This window comes from Seriola aureovittata, chromosome 13 (assembly GCF_021018895.1).
Source record: "Seriola aureovittata isolate HTS-2021-v1 ecotype China chromosome 13, ASM2101889v1, whole genome shotgun sequence".
In the NCBI taxonomy this organism is placed as follows: domain Eukaryota; kingdom Metazoa; phylum Chordata; class Actinopteri; order Carangiformes; family Carangidae; genus Seriola; species Seriola aureovittata.
The window spans coordinates 23406176-23433569 of record NC_079376.1 but is presented as its reverse complement, the minus strand read 5'-3'; the positions used below and the strand labels follow the sequence as shown (position 1 = coordinate 23433569).

At 41.3% G+C, this 27394-nt stretch overlaps 1 protein-coding gene across 2 annotated transcripts; it reads right to left on the bottom strand.

Annotated features, from left to right (window-relative positions):
* Window positions 1-3870: 3870 nt before the first annotated feature.
* LOC130179657 (ovarian cancer G-protein coupled receptor 1) lies at window positions 3871-27230 on the bottom strand. 2 transcript variants are annotated; one of them, XM_056392612.1, is made up of 7 exons: window positions 27090-27230; window positions 9014-9279; window positions 6979-7128; window positions 6310-6443; window positions 5738-5960; window positions 5036-5216; window positions 3871-4946 (listed from the first exon to the last, which is right to left on the bottom strand). In XM_056392612.1, exons 2-7 carry the CDS (start codon window positions 9128-9130, stop codon window positions 4489-4491), a joined length of 1263 nt encoding a protein of 420 aa, XP_056248587.1. In that variant the 5' UTR covers window positions 9131-9279; window positions 27090-27230; the 3' UTR covers window positions 3871-4488. The 2 variants fall into 2 exon arrangements, with proteins under 2 accessions (XP_056248587.1, XP_056248588.1); XM_056392613.1 differs by lacking the exon at window positions 27090-27230 and adding an exon at window positions 11084-11150.
* Between the last annotated feature and the right edge of the window lie 164 nt (window positions 27231-27394).

Genomic DNA, 27394 nt, shown 5'->3' with positions numbered 1-27394 from the left:
ACACGCATGCATTTTCTCCGCGACCACGCACACACATGCACGGACCTCTCAGTACACAAAATCCACACTATTTCAGAGCTTCTAAAAAACACATACACACACACATTTAAAGTCCTCTTGTGTCTGCACTGTTTACATACTTAGAGTAAACACACACACACACACACACACACACACACACACACACACACTACTTCATAAGTACCTCCAGAGGAAGGATGCTGTTACAAAAACAAATATGATGACACACAAAGAACATTCTTGTTTTCTCACACAGTCGTTTTCATTTTCACCTGACAACTGCATTTATTAATCTCCCAAAACCAATAAACACGGGTAACTCACATCCAGCCAACCATAACATCACACCACCAAGTGCTGAAATACAGAGACAGAACAGCTGTTAACAGAACCAGAGTCACTCAAGAAGGAAAGTACGGCGACTCAAAACCTTCACTCAAGCACAGAACCTAGAGGAAAAGTGTTTCCTTTGTGTGTGATTTTTCTACAACAATATAGCAGAGCAATGTTTCAACAGCAAATTGTAACATGTAATCTATTGATGAAAACTAGTAATAATATTAATAATAGTTACGACCTGGCTCGCTGTTGGGGAAGAGGGAAGCAACATAACCAGTTGGAACCGGTCAAAGTGTGAGGATAACTTAAACAGGGCAAGCAGATGTTGTCTAAATCAAAAGCTAAATACAACAGAAAGAGGACTCAAACATGAGTTGGCGGTTTTATATTCTAAGGTAAAAATAAAAGGAGAAATAAAAACCTTTCTGTACTCTATGAACACAAGAAGCAGCACCCCTGTTTCTAGTGGCACTAACAAGCCTTAGGCTACATGTGGGTGCAATGAAAACAGAGTGGCTTGGGTTTGAGACAGGCCAGTGGCCCTTTGCCTCGTTCTCTCGCTCTCTCTCTCTCTCTATGACTGTATAGAAGGCAAAAGCATGAAAAAAGAAAGGGTTAGGGGTTTTTTTTTTGCTAGTTTTGTTTTTATGAGGAGATATGGGGAGGGGGAATGGGGGACTGACATTGTTATATACTGTATGTAACCGTGCTCTCTGGGGGAGTGGTGGGTTTAAAGATGAGATAATGTTTGTAGTGCGATGTGTCTCTCTTGTGTTTTATAAATAAAGAATTGATTCAAAAAAAAAAATGCAGTTCAGACTTTTCTTTCAAGCTTCACTTTAACAGCATTTCCACACAATAACATACCGAAGTCATTAGGATTCACGCTCTGGAGATGTTCAATGTTTGTACAAAAATTTAATCGCATTTCATTTAAGATTTTTCAATCTGCACCGAAGCGACCGGCCAACACGTGTAGAGCTGTAAATACAAGAGCGAGAAGGACATGTAGACAAACAAGAAGTCACACCACACAGACAGCTCCGGGGCACCAGTGTACATCTGCGTAATCAGCAAGGGCCTGCACTATCGGTCCGCTGCATCACACTCTGCATGCGTCAAAACGTACACACACACTTCCTGCTGTTAGCCCTGCAAGCGTCAGAGTGAGAAGTCTTTTGGGTCACACTCAAACCACATGCACATAGACCACAGTCACAGATACACACACAGACACACACACACCACACACACACACCACACACACATGCACAGCAACAACAACACAATTAAAAGCTTTAGCTGTTCTTTTTAGCACACGTTTTCAAACTTTTATAAAAGAAATATAAAAAAAAATATTCCGTGTCACATTCATCACTGAAGATATTTCCTCTGACAAGATGATGTGATCATCACGTTGTAGTTCCACTACGACTGAAGCTTCGACAATAACATCATATCTATGTAACAATTTGAATTTATAATGTTGAAAATTATGACGATAAGAATATAGTGCCGTCCCCATGCATGCAAATAACAATATGTAAACACTGGAGATTGTTTTTCCTGATATTTATCCTTTCACAGAACAGAAGCAGACCAGGAAGAGCAGATACAAGCTAATATTAACAACCACACTGCCCTTTTCTTTTTAAAGCCCATCTTCATTCACTTACACCAGTATGGAAATTTAAAGTCACCCAAATGCAAATTATGCAAAGTATTTGTCAAAAATATTTAAGAATAAATAGTAACACTTTCTAAAAACAAATGCAAGGTGTTACAAACCTTCAAAGTTCAATTCAGGGTTAAAGTTGTGAAAGAAGCACAGAGGGAAGGTCAGTCGGGTCAAATGGTTCAAATGATGAAGAAAGAGTGTGTAGCTTTTGACAAAATAAACAACAATCTTCCTCTTCCAAATAAAAAGTGGAATTTATATCTAATGAAACATCCTTGCTCAGTTCAATAGACTATGGAGTTTTATACTTAAGTTATTATTTTCTTTATTTTTTTGCCTTGATTCAACAGCGACGGTGAGGAGTCAGGAGATGAGAGAGAGCAGCTGGTCAGGAGCAGAGCCGGGAACCTGCTGCTCAGGGCTTTCACACCCACCCAGCTCTCAGGGCACCCTGGACTGTTTCTGCACCCTGACTCGGTCTGGTATGAGCAGTAGCTTATGGTGGCTAACGGGAGCTACCCTGTAAGTAGCAAATACAAGGTAGATATTGCTGTGTAGCAGACATTACTGGGTCAGCTGGCTGACTTGATGACTGTTGTGTACATGTGCTGCTGTTACACTGTATAACAATTTGAATCGCAATTTTGAGAATAAAATCATAATATTTCAAGAAAAAAAAAGTCCTAATATAACAAGAATAAAGCTGTAATTTGAGGTTCAGTGTTGTCTTGGAGGGGAAATGTCAGAAGCTTTAAAATGAGGAACATGGAGCATCGTGTGAAGTTACTTTAGCAGAAGTTTCACAAAAATATGTATTTCTCAAAAACTTGGTGTCTCAAAATTTTACATTTTTAATTTTCGTAATAATACGACTTTTTTCTTGAAATATTAGGACTTTTTTTCTCATAAAATTATGACTTTATTCTTGAAATTTCTGATTTCTTTTTTTTCCTCAATGTGGCCCTAATACTCTGTTGTATGTGTATTACAGAACACTGAAAGAAACACTGTAGATGTTTGTAATTAAGACTTTTGTCCTGTTTTAAATGTTCACAGCAACAACAACTATACCATTCACCCACCTAATTTACATGATTCTTTCCCATCAGACTCAAACATCAGTAAATTCCTTAAATTTAATGTCAGTAATTTTACAGCTGCACGATCTGTATTTAACCTTTTAATTTAGCGCACTGTGTTCATGTATTGATCAAAACTATTAACCATGAAGCACACAACATGTGCACAACTTCAAGTTTTTATGAGATTTGTTCTGATATTGTTTGTTGTGTGCTGTCGCTGGGTTGAATGTCAGAAAGAGTTGTGTATGAATTAAGCCAGAAAATGAACTCATTTGTCAACACTATTAAAGGGTTTCTGCCTGCACTGACATCATTATAAATACAAGATAAATCACACCATTTAGCAGTGTAATTAGAAGATGACTGTGTCCCAGATTTGCAACATTATAAACGACTTGGACAGAATTATGGAAGCAGTCAGTGGCTTCAGAAACTATTCAAACCCTTTCATCTTTTGCACGTTATATTGCGACATTTCTGCCCATCAATCTACACTCAGTAACCAACAATGAGAATGTGAAAACTATTTTTGCAAATTCATTATAAATCAATCAATCTGGCAGCAAATACCAAATAGTTATTTTATCCATTCATAATTAAATGTACGACGCAATAAGGCGTGCAGAAAGGGAAGTGGTCTGAATACAGTGCTTTCTCTATTCATCTTGTAGATGTACATGCTGTATGGCAACATGGCTGTCGACATACTTGGAGTTCACTGACATCTTTTTAAAGGAACACTGATACAACTTTCTAGTAAGTCACTCTTTATTAAAAACTAGAATCACGTCCTGGCGGTCGTCTGCCTCCGCCACTCAGACTAGTTTCAGGTTACATCCCTGTTTATCCACAGTCAAGTTAAATATTTGTGTGAAATGTTGTCATAATTTTGATCACCAAAATCAAATCGGTTCCTCTTTGAGTCCAAGTGAATGTTTGTGCAAAATCTGAAGAAGTTCCATCAAGGTGTTACTGAGATAACGTGTCCACAAGAATGGGACAGACCTGAAAACAATACGCCTGTGGCCGCCGCCGCCGAGGCTTTAGAAGTTACACTTTCTAACTGATAATAACTAATAAACTTTACTTTTTACTCATTAATAAACCAGTAATAACAACAACCCAGAGTGTAAATAAATGTCTTGCCAAAATTTATTATTACCAATTCAGCCAGCTGCTACTTTAATCCAGCGGTGGACACCTGCTGGACATTAGGATAGAGCCCGGGTGATGTATGTTCCAACATGAATGAATACCCTGGTCACGTGACATGACAAGCTCAGTCCCATTCTCAGACTAAGATGTGGTGAGGGAGTCAGTCTGCCCGGAGGCCGGCTAGCACAGTTCCTGATCGCTTCCTGGATCCCTTCAGTTGATGCTTTTGTCAGTCTCCTCGGTCCTCTCTGTCTTTTGGCTCTGCTCCTCCATGGCTATCACACAGCTGGGCTTTCCATCACCGAGCACATATTTGTCATTTGTGTTAATTAAGGGCATTATAGTTTTTTCATCAGTCTGTGTGATTAAAAGTGTGTTATTGCAGGCGGGGTCTGCTTTTATGTTACTGAGCGTGCTGGTGTGTGTGAGCAGCGTCACAGTCGGCTGGCCGTTGTACTCGTCAACGGCGACCTCATGGGAATCTACGGCCGGATTGGCGGGGCTCACGTTGCCACGGCGACAGCAGCAACAGAATATCCTGGCAAAGGGTCGGATAACGGCTCTGTACAGGCCGCGGCGGGCGCTTTCGCTGACGAAGCAGTAGAGAGCAGGGTCAGCGACGCAGTTCAGGGTGGTCAGCAGCAACGACAGGTGGTAGTAGTTAAATACTCCTAGGAGATGAGAATACAGGCCGTGTGGTTAAAATGAGTTTTCATTCTTACTCACTGGAATACTTGTGGAAAACCGGAGAAAGCAGTACCTGCAATAAAGTTGCAGTCCCGCTCCAGCAGGGTGCGCACTAACAAGAAGACATGGTACGGTGAGAAAAAGACAAGGAAGATGAGAATGGTGCTGCTGACTAACTGCCTGATCCTTATCTTCTGAACCAGCTGTGTCCCGGCGCTCCGACCCACGGCCCGAAGGACGCACAGGTAGCTGATCTGGACAGGAAAAAGATAAGTCATCAGATCCATCGGGGTCATGCTCAAGAATACAACTCTGGAGTCCCCTGGAAACGCTGATGTTGTGTTGTGAGTCTTCGCCGCTCATGTGTTGTCAAACTTATGAAGATGTTTTCTGATGTCTTCTGTTTCGTCTGTTTGCATATAAGTGAATATGAAGTGTGGCATTTTGATTACAGACACAACCTAACACCAGTTACATGTGTCAGTAAAAATACTGACAGGCTTTGCACGCTCACACAGGTGTTCTCAGATCAGACCTGTAACCTCAAGTTAAAGGGGGTCGGAGCTATGTTTGTTTATTATGTGATGTCACAAACCTCTATGAACCAATCAGAATGATGCCCTGCCCTAGAAGGTGCTACATGAAAAATATGATTGCAAAATATTGATAAATGAACTCAAATGTGATTACAATGCAATAAAATGCCTCTGTGACTGTGTCAAAATCTTTACGATGAAATATGATCAAAAATATATTTGTAAAAATCTTATCCTACCGATAAAATGGCCAGTGGGAACATGAAGCCAATGGTGAAGCGGTAGTAGTTGATGGGGTACTCCCACGGCTGCATGGGGTAGTGCTCGAAACACACCGATTGGTTCTTGCGGTCTCTGCTCAGTTCTTTGTGGCGGAAGAAAACCACGCCGACTGCGATCTCCTTCAGCCAGATGATTGCGCTAACAATCCACGCTGCATTCATGGAGCGGAGAGAGCTGAACCTGGAGACATGGAGATTAGAAAAATAAAAGAACAAGTAATAAGTAATGAATAAGAAGCTTATGTAACACGCGCACACACACACACACACACACACACAGTTATTTATAATCTATGAAATTTGTTTTGATGTGTTGTTTACCCGTCAGTGAAAATAAAATAAAGGGTTAGGCGCCACCAATCAAAAGTTTTGTATTACCAAGAGAACTCTCGGATCTTATCTCAGAGATGCTTTTCAGCACAAATTATAATACTGATACTAATAAGACACATTGCATCAGCACAGAGTAACAGTGGTGAAAGGTTGAAGGAGCTGAGGAGTAAATAATCACAATGCTGTTTCAACATTACCTTAAAGGATGGACCACAGCCAGGTAGCGATCCAGACTGATGCAGCACAGGAAACCGATGCTGATGTAGATGTTCTCGTAGAGCAGGAAGCCACACAGCTTACACAACCATTCCCTGTGTTGCCAGTCATCATCCTGAAACAACAACACTTCCTAAGCTCAAAAAGCTATTCAATAGGAACACCGTGCTAATGATGGGTAGAGCCTCTCTGAACAACAAAGGGTTTCCATCCACAGATGTTTTTTTTCACACCACTCTGAGTAAGAACTCTTAGAGACTGTTGTGCACGACAATCCGAGGAGATCAGCAGTTCAAAAATAGTGAAACGAGCCTGTCTGCACCAACAATCATGCCATTGCCAAAATACTGAGATCACATTTTTTTCTCCCATTCAAATAGACAAAACAGAAACTTTCTCTCTCTCTCACTGTCTCTCGCTGTGAGTATTTGCAGCTCATGATCTTTCCTGAAGTTGTTTGTGTTTTGTCAATTTGCATGTTTTCTGCCGTTGCAGTGCGTTGAGCTCTCAGCGCCCCCCCGTATCGTTCTGATGTTTGAGGTGAACATTTAACATCATTCATTTAACATCGTTCTAAAAATTCGGACCATCCAATGCATTCAGCAAATCAAACATATGACAGAACTAATGGTTGCTTTTTTTTAGTTTACCTGAAAGATGTACTGGAGCCACATTGGTAACGACGCCAGGTATAACAGGTCAGACACGGTGAGATTCATTAAATAAACTCCCAGCTCATTCTTCTGCTTCAGCTGTACAGCAGCGTGGTACAGAGAGTACAAGTTGGAGGGAACACCGATCTAGAATCAAGAAGATCATTCATTGTGATTATTTTCATTCGCTGCTACAGGCAGTTTTCTTCCACATTACTCTTCCCTCTCCTGGAGCCTGTGTGACTCGCTGCTTCCTGCAGCACCACCGCCGGACATTGGCAACGGGTGTAAATTATGAGATGAAGAATCGTGCAATATGGATGTAATTCCCAAGCAAACCTGACTTGCGGAGCCTTTAGGGCTTTTTAGTGATATAATGCATCTTTTGGTGGACAGAGTGGAGGCTCACAGCTGAGGGTCACATGAGATATAAACGGCTAACTGCATTTAAAGGTAACACTTGCGAGTTGCAGAATGGCGAGTTTTCTAAACTGATTTTGGATCACAACCCCATCTCTTCATCCATCCACTTTCTCTACTTGCATATTCCCTGCAGTGTTGCAGAGGGCTGGAGAATAAACCCTTGACCCTTTGGTTAGCACAGCACTCTGTAGATTCTTCCATGATTTGATGAAATGTAAACTTAAAGAAAAAGAAATATCTTCAAAGGTATTTTTGTGAGTCTACCGCCTATAATGCTGCCATAATGAGGTTTTGACAAGGAAGAAGGATGCATTGAAATAACAAAGATTAGATCTTTGGTTCTGCTGCATGAATTTTGATCATTCTTTAAACATTTTTTTAAACTGTCCATTGTGAGTCTGATATTGTTAAAGGAGTGAAATGTTCATTTGGTGGAGTGCTCTCTTCTCTATTATATTTAATTTAAGTGTTGGAAACATTTAAATCTTCCCCGACATTCCTGACACCACTCCAGAAACAACCTGCTACTGAATAGCACATAAAAAAAAAGTGTTTTAACTTGTCCCCTATGGTTTGCATAGAGAGCGCTATGTTGAATCACAGTGTAACAGGTGCTGAGGTTCACACATGAGACCGGACACACCTCTGACAGTGACTCACTATCTCCTCTCGGGGAACAAAGTTGTATTACGAGGAAAGAGCCTGGAGCGACCTGTTTAGCATGCTAACTTCAGTAGATGCAACACACACAGTAGATGCAACGCACAGTAGATGCAACACATGCACAGTAGATGCAACACATGCACAGTAGATGCAACACACACACATTAGATGCAACACATGCACAGTAGATGCAACGAATGCACAGTCGATGCAACACACACACATTAGATGCAACACATGCACAGTCGATGCAACACACACACATTAGATGCAACACATGCACAGTAGATGCAACACACACACAGTAGATGCAACACATGCACAGTAGATGCAACACACACAGTAGATGCAACACATGCACAGTAGGTGCAACACACACACAGTAGATACAACACACGCACAGTAGATACAACACACGCATAGTAGATACAACACACGTACAGTAGATGCAACACACACACAGTAGATGCAACACACACACAGTAGATGCAACACACACACAGTAGATACAACACACGCACAGTAGATGCAACACAATCAGTTCAGGGGGGTTGAAATATTTTTACTACTTTCACCCTAAAGTGGACCATACTATTTCTAAACCTTGATATTAGCTGCACACCTTGTCTGCCCCCCCCCCCCCCCCCCACTGTCATTTCATAAATCGCACTCTGAACACAACACATAGACGTTTTTGACATCCTGTTGATAATTTTAGTTAATGTTGTGACATTTTAAACTACGAGACTTACATACAGCACCTTTTAGTGTCGGTGCTGTAATGTTGTGTTTTCGAGGAGGAGGAGGAGGAGGAAGGCTTTCTAGAGCCTGGGACATGATTGTGTCACACTGACTTCTATTTGGAAACAAGTCCTTCCCCTTTACAAACCTTTTTCACACTTACTATGCACATTTATAAAGTATTCAGATACCTCAACAGACTTACCAATAGTACAAGGATGTAGACACAGGAGAAGACGTACTGGTGGATCTCATGACTGATGGTGCAGTTAATCACTTCCTCCTCAGACATGTTGTAACCATCCATCACACTCACATTCATATTACTTCACCTTTAACATGGACTCTCTCTCATGAATGTTTTCCGACATGTTCACAGATACACACACACACACACAAATCTTCATGCTGGTTGGAGCGCTCATGTGGTTGAGTATTTGTGTGGTCAGATTGGGTAGTTTCATCAGGCCACTGTGGAACACAGGAGAATATGATTTAGTAGAGATTATGAACATGATTATGAACATCTGTTTATCAGACTCGGTGCTGTCACTGTGATGCTTCTTTGATACGACGGATGTGATGCAGCATAATTCCCATCAGAGCTTAACAAGACAACCACACTAGCAGCTGTGTGAAGCTGTCCTTAGGTACCGTGGTGCTTCCAACTAAGTGATAAATAAATAAATAACTTCACATTTAAATAACTTTAAACATCAACATGCTCATGATGACAACGCAAATTTATATATATTGTTCCATAATTTAACCCCAACAATAGAATCTTCTTTTAATCCCTTTGTTTGTTTGTTTTTTATCTTTTTGTACAGTAAACTTACAAACACCTCTCAGATCATATTTGCCCTCCTGTATTGTAAAAAAAACACTTAAGGCCACAGTCTGGGAATGACTTCGATTTAGCTCTGAACATTATGTAATTTTTTTATAATAAACTAAATCATTACTGATAATGAGAATGACTGATAATGATAGCGACTGATAATGACATCCGGAAAGCTATGCCATTGGAATGACTGAAAAACTAAAATTATCTGAATATAAAGAACAAAATCATGTTGCCATAACATCGCACAGTTCTCTGTGCCATGGTTGAGACATGGGAAATCTAAGATTAAGAAATACTTCAACTTCCTGTTAAGACCACATCTGCATCCTGTGCTTGTAAGTCATTAAAATGTGTTATAATGTAATAATATAATTCAAATGGTGAATGCAACAGTGATTAACATCTGTCAACAACTGTCATGACCGAGTTGGAGTTGGAGTCCATTTACATTTAGTTGCATGTTTTTGCTGATAGTAGAATGTTCACATGCAGACATCCACAGGTTGTGGCACAGTGTTGAAGTCTAGACGTTATTATCATATCAATAGATGTTTATCAGAGACACAGTGTGAAATGGCTTTTGCTTTGAAGATCATATTGTGAAGCAATATGCAAAAAATGAAACGACTAGAATTACCACCTCATGGTTGTAGGCCATCAACAACCAGCCAAGTTACAGTCACACTTCTCCTACCTGAGTTACAGCATTGAATGATGTTTTGAACATTGCACAACTTTATGATGTCACAGTGAACTTGACCTTTGACCATTAGTTTACAGTTATGGTCAAAAATGTGTTTTCTGAGGTCACAGTGACCTCGACCTTTGACCTTTTGACCACCAAAATCTAATCAATTCATCTTTCAGTCCTATTGAACATTTGTGTCAAATTTATAAGAAGTTCCTTCCAGGTGTTACTGAGATATCGCTCTCACAAGAATGGGACGGACTGACAACCGGACTCTGGCTGTTGCTGGAGCAGAGGCATAAAAATGACACCCTTCACCTTGGACCCTCAATGCGATCAACGCAAAACTACAAAACTCCGATAAATTATAACAAGAAATAATAAGAAAGGATTAGAAAGGCCCTCACACAGCAGTTTTACAAGCATCGTGGCAAAAAGAGGAAAACAAAGTCAGATTTACTCTTACAGGCAACAATACACTCCTTAACTTCACAACATCTCTACCAACAGAAAACACCCTCCTCAGTTCAGCAGTGCAGACCCCTCTGTATGGTCCATATACAGTATTGTATCCACACCGGTTACATCACTGAAGCAGAATATACAGTAGCTGTTTCACTTCCAGAGAGCCACGTGTGTCTTCTGGCTAAAAACCTGCACCAGTTCTACAGAGAGCAGCACCCGTTGTCAAGCCAGCATTATTACAGTAGAGACATCTCTTCACGATGCATCTATCTTACCGTGTCTATGTCAACGGGGGCCAATAGTCCTCCATCCTCTGTCTACACATACTACATCACTACTGTGAAATAGCTACTGCTGAGTGTTGCAGGTTATTTTGTAACATCACACAACAAGAGGAAGTTCAGATGTCAACCAATTCCTCCCATCCTCGCACTGCAGACGCTCTTTTAACTTGACAGCGCTCAGTCACTCACTGGTTAGAGTGACTACTGACATACGACAATGTGTCACCAATTAAGCAGATGATCTGCCCTAATATCACAGAACACACTGAAACAACAGAACACACCTTTTTTCTTTTTTTAGACTATACAACCGAAACAGCTGAAACTGTTATTGATGTAACCTGAACATAAATCAGTAGATTAACTGAAACGTTGGAGTGAAATGAATGATTGAACACACGGAAGACCCTGGTAGTGATGGAAAACACAGCGTGAAAAGGAGAGGAGCGACCTTTACACACAAGACAGGGCCTCGGGATGAGGTAATAATACAGGTCATGGCTCAAGGTCCATACAGTGTTAACCAACAAACTGAATCAAATTACCACACACTAATCGCCACACTGTGAAACTGGACACAGACCTTCAGTGTGCCCAAAGGCTGAAGCCGTGATTACGTATTGGTTCAGTCCATACATGGGGGAGTAACATTACTGACATTAATCATAGCTGCATTCACCCACACTGTAGATTTTGTAATATTGGATATTGTTCATATTATAAATACCGTTTTAGGTGTTGCCTTTATTTGGTAAAGTAGTTTAAAATATAACATATACCAACGCCAGCAGAGTTATCAGTATAACCTCAAAGTATTAAATGTGCAGTCTTTACATTTGTTTTCGTTGAAACACAGTTTACAGTTTTGCATCTTGCATCGTATCTTTCCACCCACCGCTCTGTTTTTCTGATGGTGGCATAAAGATAGACAGAGCGCACAATCGAATGGAAAACCGCTTTGTGGTGCACCTCAGTGGCTTAGCTGGTAGAGCATGTGCCGCATGGGCTTGGTCCCAGTCACAGCAGCCATCGGTTCAAAACCAACCTGTGGTCCTTTGCTGCATGGCATCCCCTCTCTCTCTCTTGCTGACTTTCCTGTCTGTCTCAATAAAAGCAAAAACTCCCAAAAAAATAACTTACACAAGAAAAAACTTTATATCCCTGACTTTGACATTTCATTTTTTTGACTGTGTTGTAGATGTTTTGAGTTACTTCCATTGATGCTGTGAGAATAAACCAGTGCAAACTGAATTTATAAAAAGCATCTACGGCCGCTTCAGAAAGTAGTCAGACTCCGCCACGCTTTGCACACTTCATTGTGTTGTAGATTTAACTTTAAATGGACAAAATTGCCATTGCCAACCTACTCTCAAAAGCCCATAATGCCAGGGTGAGATATTCCTGAGATATTGTGTCCACGAGAATGGGACGGAAGGACGGACAACCTGAAAACAATATGCCTCCGCTCCGGCTCTGGCTGTCACTGGAGTGGAGGCATAAAAACTCTTTGCTGTGTGACTCCAAATTGTGGTCAGGTGCATCCTGTTTGCATTAATTATCCTTGACTGGAGTCCACTTGTGGCAACTGAATTGATAATGATGTATGTAAGGTCGCACAATTCACACTGCCTGTCAGGACAAGAACTAAGCCATGAGGTCCAAGGATCTCTATAGTCCTTTGCATGTGGCATCGATAAAACACATTTCTAAAGAGTGTTGCCAGGAGCACAGTGGCCTCAATAATTTTAAAATGGAAGAAGTCTGGAACCACCAAGTCTCTTCCTGGAGTACAAAGAGCCTTGGTCAGGGAGTGTGGTAGGGTGTCCAAGAACCCAACATTTCACTAACAGAGCTGCAAAAGTCAGGTCCCATTCCCATAGTGTACAGCCAAGAAAACACTGGAGTGGCTTTGGGACAAGTCTCTGACTGTCCTTGAGTGGCCCAGCCAAAGCCCAGACTGACAGTTTTTGCCCGTTGCTTGAACACTATAGACCCATGCTTACACTAAAGTAACACAACTTGAAGCTTTTGTTACCATACGTCAAACACATGTACCCATACCTTAAACAAAAGCGCTGCTTTGCACTCTAGTTGCAATTCTGCAACACACTTACTCCTTTATGCAACACACTTGGTCCTGCATACTACACTCTATTTCATACATAAGACACTTTGTTCAAAAATGAAATCTCAGGGTGCCATTTGGAAAACACATGTATCCAAAATACAAAACACATTGGGTAATTGCAACCACTCAAATACACACCTGAAGGCACTTACTTGCAAAACTGAACACCAATCAGCCAGCTACAAAAAGCCCTCAGTTTAGCCATTTCAAGAACTTTGCAAGCATGGATGGAGGGAGAGCGAGAGGCAGAGGTAGAGCAAGAGCAAGAGCAAGAGGATGAGGAAGAGGAGGAGGAGGACAAGGTCCAGGTCCAGGTCGAAGAGGCCATCCACGGACCCCTATCTCTGATGATATAAGAGCAACTTTGGTGGACCATGTCATCAACCATGGCCTGACTATGAGGGAAGCTGTGCAGAGAGTCCACCCACATCTAAGCCGCTTCACAGTGGCATCTGTAATAAGAACATTCCGACTGGAAAACAGGTATGTCTTCACCTCTCTACCTTCTACTCTGCTCAGATGGTATTTACAGTACTGTACTACAGTATATCACATTACCACATCACGTGTACAGGGTATTGCAGGGTGCTAATCCTCCTTTTGCAGCCAAAGTGGTAGTTTTTGTGAAACATACCATGATTACTTATATTGAGATGTTTCAGTACAGTGGATGATACAGTATATACAGTAAAGTACAGTATATATAGTACTGTAAGAAAAAGAAGCAAACCAATGACAATGTGGTTGTATTGCTCTAGAAAGACTAGAAGACCTTCTGGGGGAGGACGCCAATGCCTGTTCACACAACAGCAGGAACTTGCCGTTGTGGACCTAGTGAGGGCAGACGATGCCGTCTCCACCAGCTACGACAGAAAATACTTGCAGACAGGCAAGTGTTCAACAACATTAACCATGTGAGCATCACCACCATCAGATGCATCTTGGGAAAACACAACATCACCATGAAGCAGCTCTACAGGGTCCCATTTGAGAGGAACAGTGTCAGGGTCAAAGGACTTCGACGTGAATATGTACGGGTAAGTGTAACTGTCCTTTACATTTACAATACAGTATTGGTGAAATCCAGTAGCAGCTGAATATGTACCATATCAGTGCCACATGGATCCATTCGGAGAGCTACACAGGTACCTGTGTGATGGGGTGGGGGTTCTGTATGTGTAGCACTGTAGTAATATGTTTTGTTTTTTTTTGTTACAGAGAATCTTGGCCATGGATGGAGCTGCACGGCCTCATGAATTCATTTTCATTGATGAAGCTGGATTCGACCTGAGCAAAACAAGACGACGGGGTCGTAATGTAATTGGCCAAAGGGCAATTGTGCACGTCCCGGGGCAGCGCGGGGGAAATATCACATTGTGTGCCGCCATAAGCCTTCGAGGGCTTCTGCATCATCATGCAAAACTAGGTCCACACAATACCCAACATATACTCACATTTCTAGATGCTCTCCATAATATAGTTGTACAGAACAGACCAGATCAGCCCAGGTTTGTGGTGGTATGGGATAATGTCAGTTTCCATCGGGCTGCTCTGGTCCAGGCCTGGTTCACCAACCACAACCAATTTGAAGTGATATACTTGCCCCCTTACTCCCCATTTTTAAACACTATAGAGGAATTCTTTTCGGCTTGGAGATGGCGTGTATATGACCGCCAACCACATGCCCGCATGCCTCTTCTGCAGGCAATGCAACCATCCATGGATGGTTTCGACATGCAAGGGGATATTTTCCCCGGTGCCTAGCGGGAGAAGACATTGCTTGCGATGTCGATGAGGTCCTGTGGCCAGACCCCAACAGACAGCGGGAGCCATGAGCCCACGTATGCACAATTGCCATGATTTTCTGTGTTTACATTATTAGTATTTATTCTATTTTTTTTTTTTTTTTTTTGCTTTATCTGAATTCATGTTGCTGCAATGTACAATATTGAGTAGGCCTATTTGCTTTTTTGGTTGTTTGAAAATGTGCCTTCTGAATAAACAGTGAAAATCAAAGACTGCAGTGTTTTATATAAAGTAGACTAGTGTGTTCCCCCTGATCTGAAAGTGTATGCATATGATGCAAGTGTGTGTCATTTTGTCATCAGAGTTACATTTTGACAAAGGATTGTTAAGTTTTGATAGTAGAGTTTCAATTTGACACAGATGTTTATGGTATATTTCCCAGTGTTGTGTCATGTTTACTTGTGTGTAGAGTTTTGGCACAATGAGCGAAGTTTTGCAAAATGTGTTCAAGCAACGGGCAAAAACTGTAAACCCCATAGATTAGAACCTCTGTGGAGAGACCTGGAGACGGCTGTTCACAGACGCTTCCCATCCAATCTGACAGAGCTTGAGAGGATCCTCTAGGAGGAATGGGATAAACTGCCCGAAATCCAGGTGTGTAAAGCTTCTACACACTTAGCCAAGAAGACCCAAAGCTGTAATTGCTGCCAAAGGTGCTTCAACTCAGAACTGGATTTAAGATTTCAATTTTAGATTTTGATTAAATTTGCAAGTTTCTAAAAACATGTTTTCACTTTGTCATTATATGTTATTAATTTATTAAGTTGGTGGGCAAAATGTTTCATCCATTATCCATTTCAAATTCATCTCTACAGAACAATAAAATGTGCGGAAGGAGAAGAAAGAATACTTCTAAAGCCACTGTAAATGCAGCATTGTGTGCGACAGAGTCAATGGACAGTGAAGCCTCTGAATATAACCTCTACTATATCCCTGCATTTTTAGAATGGCTCCATAATAACATACTGCAAAACCATTTAGAGCCACTAAACTCAACACACTTAGACCACAAGCATCATCTCTCTTTCCCTCTCTCTCAGTATGAATCTCTGTCTCTCTAATCTTCCTAAAGAAACCACTGTCAGATTAGGACACAGTTGAATATACTGTGCATTCCTTTACAGTCAAGCTAACCCACGCTTTTAACCCTTATTCAGCCAGGTGACGGGAATAATTACAATTTATACACATGCATAATACCAGATGTTCTATTTGTGAAATTTCATAAATATATATATATATATATATATATATATATAATGTTTACTGTATGTTCTCTACAAACCTGCACATTTTGATCTGTTGACCCAGCCTGTTTGCTGCAGCTGTAGGTCAATGGCAATAATGCATCATTAAACCTGGATCACCTGATCTCACTGGGAGACATTACACACACATACAATCTGACCACCAACTCCTAGCTGCTAAACTCAATGTTCCACTATGCAGCTCATTGCTAACTCTGCTGTTTGCTGCAGAGCAGGTAGGGTGCAGTGGGGCTTTTTCACTCAAAGCTCTGCGGAGTTGTGTGATAATTCTACTCATCACTGTCATGTGATCAATTTTTAATATAAAAATATTGACTGAACTGAATGCCAGTTTTGGTCTGCCACGATTCAGACATTAAAACAATTATTCTAAGGAAATCTTATACAATAAAAAATGTCCCATGCTGACCTGAATGTCCTACGGATGTAAGTTAATATTTCTTTCGCCTTAAAGTTACACTTTAGCTAACATATGATCTAATATTAGCAAACACTGGTGCAGTCATGAGCAGTGAGACAATGGAGGATTAGTTGTTGTAGAGATACGTTTTGACATCAATACACAGTTTATTATTTCATTTGTTGAGGTGGTTCAGTTAGACTTTTGCCTTTAACATTAGTTTTTTAATAATAGACACTCTCTTAGTTTTCACTCAGGAATGCAGGAGTTTTACCTGGTTGGGTAATTGAACAGAACAAAATACATGTGTGACCAACTACTCTGCGCTGCGTTTTAGGTTCCCTTTCGCCCTGGAGAAATATTAGACCCCCCTGATTGTCATTGTATAATTCGCACTCTGCAATCAGCCTAACATTAAACCCAAACCACTAAGCCTTGACTCTACAACCTCACTGTAACCTAAGCACCAGTCTTCACTCCTTACCCACTAAAAATCCAGGAGTTTTGCTAAAGACAAAGCAACTCATTCTGACTACAGAGGTTTCTCTTACTGATGTTGAGAGGACATTTAGTCCAGACACTTGCTGTCCACTGATCCATTGATAACAGAGAACAAGTGAGTGTGTCAGCCCTGCGAGAGAGGAGAGACTCCTATTGTTTACTTCAGTGCTTAAGTGCTTTTACATGTTGTGATGTACAATTTCACACTTCATGGGTTTTTCAGCTTTACTGTGGAGCCTGCACACAATCTGAGACGTCGAGATCGAGGTTCAGATCTCTGTTTAAAATCTCCTCTGACACGAGTTTGTTCAGTCATTAAGAGATAATACACAAATGCAAATTCTAGCTATTGGACGCAGCTAGCCCGAGTCCTACAAAAATCACAGTGACCCCAACTGAGTCACATGGACCTTGTACTGATTCTGTTATATGTGATTCATATTAAACTACAATAGTGCAGAGTGACAAGTATGCTCACGCCCGTTCATGAGAAAACAAGTCTGCAGGAGTAAAAAAACTGGACTGTATCCTTATCACAATGTCATAACAGGTGAATAGACCTGAGACCTGTACACAGACCGTCACTAAGAATATTGAATCATCTGCCTTTGGAGTGGGTTGCTTTTCCATCTGCTTTGGGCGACACTGACCTACACCGAGATTAGATTTTCATCCAACAGCACCCAAGTCACCATCGGTTTCCATGGATCCATAAGAAGACTGGATGTTACAATATCACTCCCCTGTGGGCGTCTGTCTCTCAGCTGTCAGTATTTGATTTATGTATCTGCTGCTATGTTTGATTTATGAAACACTCAGAAACAGGAGACAGACAGAAACAGAGAAAAACACAGAGGCACAAAGAAACAAGGCGAGTGTTCAGCTTCACTAAAAGATGGTTAGAGCTGGAGAAAAAGAAGTAAAAGGCCTCGGCATCAAATAAACTATTAACGACTGAGTAAACTTAGCAATGTGACCTCAGGGTGTTTGCATTTGGTCCGGACTGAAGGAAAGACATTGTTGCTGTTTACTTCTTGTGCAGTTTGTTTCCAGACAAACCAAGAGCTGTCAGCCTGAAGCCATATGGACTGACAGGTAACTCGGGTAATTAAGACTACAACTCACTCTCATTTTACGTTGATGAAAAGTATTAATATTGCAGGGGCAGATATTTACTGTGGCACCATGTTCCACTCACTTTATAATGAGGAAGTGCTTAAACGCACAGACACAAGCGCACGTGACTGGGCTAAGCCCCCGCTCTCCTCAAACCCTAGAAACGCCCCTGGGTGTTGGTGGACTACAATGTCAGCGCAACATTTCTATCACTATATAAACATCATCGTTTTAGCCAAACCACATGGTTGGTAATATTGATTATATTTCATTAAGATATTAAATCTTAAACAGAGTTACAACAAGTGTGTGCTGCTTAAATTACAGGATATGGACTTGATATCAATATAATGAGTTTCTTTACAGTTACTGGTTTAGGCACAAGGTCCATGTGTAACTGCAGCATCCCTGTCTGGGTTCTTGTTTTCTCCCCATGTTTCCTGTTTATCTTTATGGTAGGCAGATAGCATTAGCACAGTGTCTATTCAGATTATGCATATATCACCATATATTGTATGCTGAGTAACTGAAGTAAAACCTTCAGTTCAGGATTGATTAATGCTTCACTATCAGCATATCTTGATCCTTCACGACCAAAACATCATTTCTCAAATCAATTTCCCCCAAAACATTCTGCTTTCCCATTAACCTTCTAAAATCACCGTCGTATGTTAAAGAGCTCACAGTTCCCTGTTATCCTAACACAACACTCTGCTCTCTAAATACAGGTCTGCTTGTGGTTTCTTAGAGTTTCTAAGACCAGAACGGGAGGTAGAGCCTTCAGCTATCAGGCTCCTCTCCTGTGGAACCAGCTCCCAGTCTGGGTCCAGGAGGCAGACTCCCTTTCTACAGTTAAGATCAGGCTTCAAGCTGTGCTCTCTGATAAAGCTTATGGTTAGAGCTGGTTCAGGTGACCCTGACCCTCTGCTGCAGGTTTCTTCCTGTTAAAAAGGGAGTTTTCCTCCCCACTGTTGCCAAGTGCTGCTCACTGTGGGAACTGTTGGGTTTCTCTCTATAATATTGTAAGATGGTGACATTATTCTGTCAAGTGCCCTGACCATGTTATGATTTGGCACTATACAAATAAAATTGAATTGGATTAAAATTAACATTATCTCAACCCATGTCAGATTCAAACAGCTGATTAGTAATTACTTCATCACAGAGTATCATATCTGGACCACACAGTCTCGATCATCTGATTTCCCTCCCTTTATGATCATGAACAGTCAATATAGTAATCTGATTCCTTCTTTCCCAGGATTTACAGTCAATGTAAATAAACTGGTGTGATGTGTTTCTCTCCTAATAGCTCAGAGATTGGACCTTTGAGATGACATTCAGTATGATTTGATTATCATCTAGCTCCACTCACCCTTTCCACTTCGTTGTTGGCTAAGTGTGTTCACTCAGCAATGCTCACCCCTCGCAGCCAGACCTCTGCCTCCGAGGCTGGTGAAGCCATCACTCAGGAACATCAATACATTAACTCTGTTTGCATCTTAGATACAGACAAGGATGTACAAAGTCGGTCTTTGCAGTTTAGTGGCAGTTGGTTTCGGCAGTGGTCGCTGATTCAGTGATACAAGCTTCTACAAGCATCAAACTAAAGAGGGCATCAAAAATGGATGTTGGTATTATTATTAGCTTTCTTGAAATAACCATCTGTCCGCAACCACAACTGTCCACTTTGATGCTGAATTCCAGCTGATATGTTTTAAAAAAAAAAAAACAAATACAGACAGACATAATAAATACAGACATATTTTAGGACTTTCCATTTGCAAGAAGTGAAATACACTTGACTTCAGGTATCAAATGGCCATGCCATGGAGATGCACCAACAAGGTGCTCCACGCTAAATGCCAAATTTATATAATGGACTATATTTTGGATTGTATTTATATACCACATGCAGATATTTCAGAAACCACTTTAGACATCTAGGGATACGCAGTTAGTCATCACAGTCTTAAATCATAAAAGAAAATCTTGGCGTTAAAATTGGATCACAAACATCACAACAATGATACAGTCAGCTGTAATAAGAGATTTCCCTGCCAGTAATCACTATGTGGTGAACTACTTACTTCCATGAAACCCCCGTATGGCTTTTAGTCTTCATATTACCGCTAAGTGCTAATTGCTGTGGTGTTTTGCACTGCATTTCCCAAAGGTCACCTACCCTCAAAACAGCACTCTGACATATTTTCTTTTGAGTTTCTGAGTTTATGGATGGAGCTCTCTCCTTTTCTCTGATCAGCCAAGATGGCCGTCAACGCTCTTCCTAACTAGGCAGTCTTTATCTTGATAAAGTGAGAAGTAAGACGCATCACTTCTTTTATGAGAATGATATTTTTACTGTGCATTTAGTAGCAACTACTAAAGATAATCAACAAAGATAATACTAGTGTGTCTCATACTAGTGTTACTAGTGTTGCTAGTATAGGGGAATGAGTGTGTTTAGTTTGTAATGCAGATTGATGCATTAAATGTTGTATAAAAACAGTTTCATATTCAAAGTCTTGGCTAGATGAACCCACTTGGGGGCCATGCCCTCCATAGACACTACTGGGAAAACGTTTGAGGCCTGATGGAACTAAAGTCAAACTGTCTGGGAAGAACCTGCAACGCCACGTGTGGTTTATAAAGAGAACTGCACACCAACATGAAAACATCCCCCCCGAGGTGAAGCGGGGAATGAATCCTACAGGATCATGTCAGGGTGTCTGTCCACCTGATGAAGCTCAGCAGAGCAATGACACTTAACATTAACGTACATCTACGACTGAAGGACTTCAGACTAAAATCCACCTTCTGGAGTGGTCCGGTCAGAACCCAGACCTTAGTCCAGTATAGATGTTGTGGATGGACCTGAGGAGAGACACTGCCCGAGGAGATAAGACTGGCACAATCAGTGACTGCTTTCAAATCACATCTTAAAACCCATTTCTCTTTTATATTGCTTTTATGTGAAATCATCTTTTTATCGTTCTTCTACTGCTTTCATTGTGTGTGTGTGTGTGTGTGTGTGTGTGTGTGTGCATGTGCTTTTATTGCTTTTACCCAGCATCTCATCTCTCTGTCCTTTTTTTACATTGAAGTATATTGTATGTCTTCCCTCTTACCTTCACCTCATCTCTGTCCTGCGCTTGTTTAATATTGCCTTTGAGCCTCTTTCCATTCTTGCTTCTTCCTTATTATGCTTTATCATTGTTATTATTAGTCACACCAGACATCCTAAGAATCTGTCTGAGCTGAAGCGGTTCTTCTGAAGGAATGATCCAAACTTCCTCCTGAACATTGAGCAGGTCTGATCAGCAGCTACTGGAAGAGCTGGTTTGAGGTTATTGGAGCAGAATGAGGTTCAACCAGTTATTAAATCTTCCGCTTACTTTTTCCACCAGCTGGAAAAGTATTCTGGGAAAGTGTCTCCAAATTTTTGACTGGTAGTAATTTATACATCAACAACTCCTGAACAACCTGAATAACCATACAGTTTTATTTTAACCCTCTCATGCGACCCATATTTCAGGAGTTGTCATGGTGTCAACATGTGGACTGTACCGACAACAGCGTACCTACCTTTGTCGCCATGGTTACTATAATAACGATCAATAACGATCATGGCTTGGTTAGGTTTAGGAAAAGATTGTGATTTCGGTTAAAATAAGTACTTCCTTAACATTACATGGTTTTAGTTGTCATGGTTACAAAATAAACTGCTACTTAATATATACTGCTAATTTCACATGGGAATGGAACAGTGCTCTCCTGCATCGTATTCATCCATCCACCACAACCTCCTCCTGACGTGGACTTTGTCTCTCTTCATACTACATCACCGCATTTTTCCCTTTGCTCCTGTCATAATTACTACGACCACTAGATGTCGCCTAGCAACAAAACGTAACTATGGGACATAATAACCTGCTGCACAGACGACCTGTGGGCTCATTTTTTACAGGAGGACAGTCTCATACATACAGAGACGCTGTAACGGGGCAGACAACCCAGGCAATTGCATAGGGCCCTGAGCTGAAGGGGGCCCCCAAGGGACGGCTGACGTCAATGACAAAATAATGGAACTGCTTTAGACGCTGCAACGACAACGCATCGGAAATGCCCCGTACAGGGCCCTTTCCGAGTTGTCAATGGCTAGTTGCTAGTAGGGGGCACCGACAGGCGGCTGATATCGCTCCATATCAGCGACACAACTTGAAACCCCTGTAGACACTGCAATGACACGTCGGAAATCTCCCTAATGTGGCCCCCTTACTGGCCGGCATCGACGTGCGGTCCCAGTCAAACACACACATGAAAAAATGAAGCGATGAATGAAGCTCCCAGTCATCCACCAAGCACCTAATAAGTTTACTGACATTAAAGTCCGTGTAAAGTGAATTCAGCCATTTTCTTCTAAACACATTCATAGCCACACAATAAGTTAGTCCTTTACTGCCAATGCCAATTATATTTTCTCTCAGAATAAAGCATTTGTTGTCAAATGTTAAAACTGATACCAGCATCAATTCTGCTGTCAGTTTAGTCTGTCTAAACTGGTGCTAATTTGTATGTGGAATTATGTTTTTTAAATGTGAGCTGCTGGACAACTGAATTTCCCTTCCGGGATAAATAAAGTACATCCTATCCTATCCTATCCTATATATCCATACATTTTCTGCTATATCCTAAATGTTACATTAAATAAAGTGTTAACATGAAGGATTAAAGTTGTTACTGCAAATGGATGTTCATTATTTATTCCATACAGATCTCAACTGTTGTGTTTGTGTAGCATGCACAGTTTTTTACTTTACTTTACGCAAGCCAACCAAATACATTGTGCTCTTTTCTTTTTTCTTCCTCAAGGTGCTTTGTTGAAGTTTTTCGGCCCACAACAACAACAAGAACAGCAGCAGCAGCAAAGTCGGAACTTATTTAGTTTCCTTTTTAAAGTTAAGATTACAGTGACTTGCTCTCCCATTTTAAAATATATCATGGGATCTATCTGATTTAATATGACTACACAAATATTTTTCTTAAACAATTGTTTCTTATACTATTTTCGTTCTGGCAATATCAACCTCAGATCATGATGGGGACCTTGAGGAAGATGAGCAGGACATGATGGCAACTTCATGCAGCAGCAGCATGGCAGTACCTTTACAATTTGAGGCCACACCACATCTTTCCATCACCACCTCTTCACCGCCCCGTGGCACCACATCACCAGACGGTACTCAAATAATATCAAATCAAATAATATCAGATGATCCTGCGCTGTGGCCAAAAGCCATCAACGACAATGCTCGGTGTCAAATTGTGAGAAAAGGACCACTCCAAATAACAGACATGGACTTCCCCCAAAATTCAGAAAACCCACCTCGGAGATTTACCAAAGAAAATTACAAAATGACTATGAGAAATGGTGAGAAGATCCAACGTTCCAACGTGTGCATGGAAGAACCTAGCTCATCACCTCAAAGAACATGAATATCCAAAAATGCATTGTGAGAATATGAGAAGCTGGCATGACCTGCAGAAGAGATTGCAGACTAGGACAACCATAGACCAAACCCATCAGAATTTGTTGCAGATTGAGATTGAGCATTGGAAAGGTGTCATCAGAAGAGTGATTTCTATCATCTGCCATCTGGCTGAGCGCAATCAAGCTTTGAGAGGGCCTTCGAATATGCTCTATGACCAGCACAATGGGAATTTCTTCTCTTTAGTGGAACTGATGGCGCAGTGCGATCCAGTGCTGAGTGAGCACATTAGAAGAATTCAAAACAAAGAAACAAAGGTACACTATTTGAGTGGGGTCACTCAAAATGAAATAATAACCCTTGTTGGAGACAAAACTCTTCAAGAGATAGTGAGAAGCGTGACCAAAGCAAAGTACTTCTCTGTCATCATGGACTGCACACCTGACATCAGTCACAAAGAACAACTTTCCATTGTTCTGAGGATTGTGAATTGTGAACCATCAGTTGGCGTCTCTATTGCTGAGCATTTCATTGGATTCATTGACATTGAGGACACAACTGGTAGGGGTCTGACTGAAACTCTGCTGGAACATCTGCAGAAACATAACCTAAACATTTCTGACTGTCGTGGCCAGTCATATGACAATGGAAGCAACATGATGGGACAAAAACAAGGTGTTCAGGCAAGAATCTTGCAGAATAACAGCAAGGCATTGTGTGTCCCCTTCAGCAGTCACACTCTCAATCTTGTGGCAGATGCTGCAAAGTTATCAGTCCTGTCCATCTCGTTTTTTGGTGTGCTGCAAGGACTCTACAATCTCTCGGTTCACCTGTACAACGCTGGGCAATTCTGAAGGAGCATGTAAAGCAGTTGTCTCTTAAACCTTTGTCCACAACAAGCCGGGAGGCTCGTATTGAAAGTGTGAAGGCTGTGAGATACCAACTGCCACAGATTCTCCAAGCACTGTCGGCTCTCCACACATTTGCAGTGGAGAAGAGGGATTCGGAAACAATGTCCACTGCTAATGCTTCGCATGATGAGCTGAAGTCCTGGCGTTTTCTGTTGTGCACCATGATCTGGTACAATGTCTTGTACCAGGTTAACCTTGTGAGCAAGCTGCTGCAAAGTCCAGATGTTTCTCTGGAAACTCTTAGAACAGAAACACAGGGAGTGAGGCAGTGCCTGGAAAACTTCAGGGACAGTGGGCTTGCTTCATGTCAATCTGATGCAGTAGAAATTGCAGAAGAACTGGAAATTGAAATGGAGCTTCCAGAGAAAAGACAGAGAAAAGCAGCAAAACGCTTTCAGCATGAGGGAGCAGCAGAAACCCAGTCCAGTCCAGAGGAGTCCTTCAAAAGGGAGTTCTTTCTCCCTTTAGTAGACACAGCCCTTAGAAGCCTGAATGACAGATTTTCAAAAATGGAAGATATCTATCTTCTCTACAGTTTCCTGTTTTCAAAGAAAAGTATGCAACAGGTGCTAAAGAGTGGCAAGCTTCGTGCAAATTGCAAGAACTTGGAGCAAACAATGCATGACATTGAGGCAGATGATTTAGAATTGGAGATCAATTCTGCTGTCTACACTTTTCCAGACCACGCCTCCACCTGCCCAAATGACATGTTAAACTACATTTACAGTGAAAACCTTCTGGATCTGTACAGTAAGGTGTCACCAAGGTGTCACAGCAAGGTTTAAGTTCGTCCTTTCCACTTCAATTCCTTGTTTGTTTGTTTTTTTGCTTGGTTGCGTTTTTATCATTCTGAAAATTTTGCACATTTCAGTTATGTTTGTTTTTCTGTTATTTATATATTGTATGTAAAGTTTGCATTCAGATAGTTATGTTATTTATTATTTATCTTATACGTTAATTGTTTAACTATTGATCCGTAGTCCTGGACTTCATTCATCATGATTCTGGGGGCCCCGTGGTCCTTCTTGCCTAGGGCCCCCAGGGGGTCTAAAATGCCCCTGCATATATATATACATACATAGTTAGTATAAAAATATTGATTAGTGCTCCTTTAAAGCTTCTTTTGAGGTTGAGATCCACTTCATCAAATCATTCATCCATGAGTGAAGCACTGCAGGTGAAAGTCCATTCACCTCCATTGTTTGTGGTGATTGCAGAAGTATCAGCAGTGACCCACAGCCAATAACACTAACTGCACGGCTGGATCCTGAATGGGAATATACAGTAAGCTTGTTTTGTGCTTTTTGTGAAGTGATCCTTTAAGATATGGCCCAGTCATTTCACCAGTCACTAATTAGTCATTAGTTTGCCATCAAACTAATGACAGTATGTTTCTGCTCAGCCTCGTGTCAGTCAGGATGTGAGAGAGTGAGTGAAGCAGGGAGCGTTGTTGAGGTTAACCATCAGCCTGCCTCCAGGACAGGTGTCTGAGGCCGACTTCCTCCATATCACAGCAGCAGTCAGCACACTGATAAAATCAGCACACCCCTAAGATTAATACACGTGTGTGTGATGTCAATAGGGTTAGATATTCTTATTCCAGTGGCATCATCACTACAGTCCAGTGATATTAACGTGTGAATCTGCATTGTGCCTGTGTGTGAAATTTTATATTGAACTTAACTGGTTACAATCTTGTTTTTATGATTTTCTATGATTGTAAATTATCCGTGGAGCCTGGTTTGATCTGAGATTACTGCAGAGATGAACAGAGCACAACAGGTGCAGCTGAGGTACATGTGAGGCTGTGTGCCACACTTCTTTATCAGTCAGTGGTAACTCTATGAATATTACATGAAGCTCTGAGGTGCATCAAGCAGTGACAATAAGAAGTGCTGTGACTGTACTGTCTGCTGCTGCTGCAGCTTTCTCCCTGCAGCTTCACACCGTAAATGAAGTCCTGTCAGAGATGGAAAATGTTTCTTTGTCCCTGACTCCCAACACTGTTTGTCTCCCCCCCCCCCCGACAGCAGCCTATTAACTGACTGGACTTGTGATGGTAAAGATAAATAATTAATAACTCTGGACTGGGGAGAGTGTTCAGGCATTCACACCCTGTCCGAACCACATTTCACTCTCACAATAAACAAATATTCGACTGGACGTTTCACCCGCCTCATAATAACTCACATTCAACAGGATGTGTCACTTCAGCTGGAAATACGAAAAAAGACTTTTAACTGATATAGACTTGGAAGTCCAAACAACTCATTCCTTCATCAGGTAGAAAATACACTCACATGCTTCACTGTTGGAAACTGAAGTTCAACCGGGCAAAATATTTACATAATTAAATGAAATAAAGACGTTTTTCTTACCGAATCTTTCCGGTGTGGAGGTCCGCATCAAACTGACCGCTGCTCTCTCTCTCTCCGTCTCTCTCTCTCTCTGTCGTTCACACACAAGCGTGGTGTCTTGCTTCCGTAACGTCACATTCAGATGTGCAGCCTATGAACAGCCTACTGTGCGTCTCTGGCTGATTTAATATCTGACCTGCAAAAGATATTGGAAAATACCATGAATGAGTGGGATAGGAAACTGTTTATTTACATTTGACCTATAGTTAATTCACACTATGCAGCATGCGGGCAGCACGTGGGATGTGGAGCAGTAGATATTTATC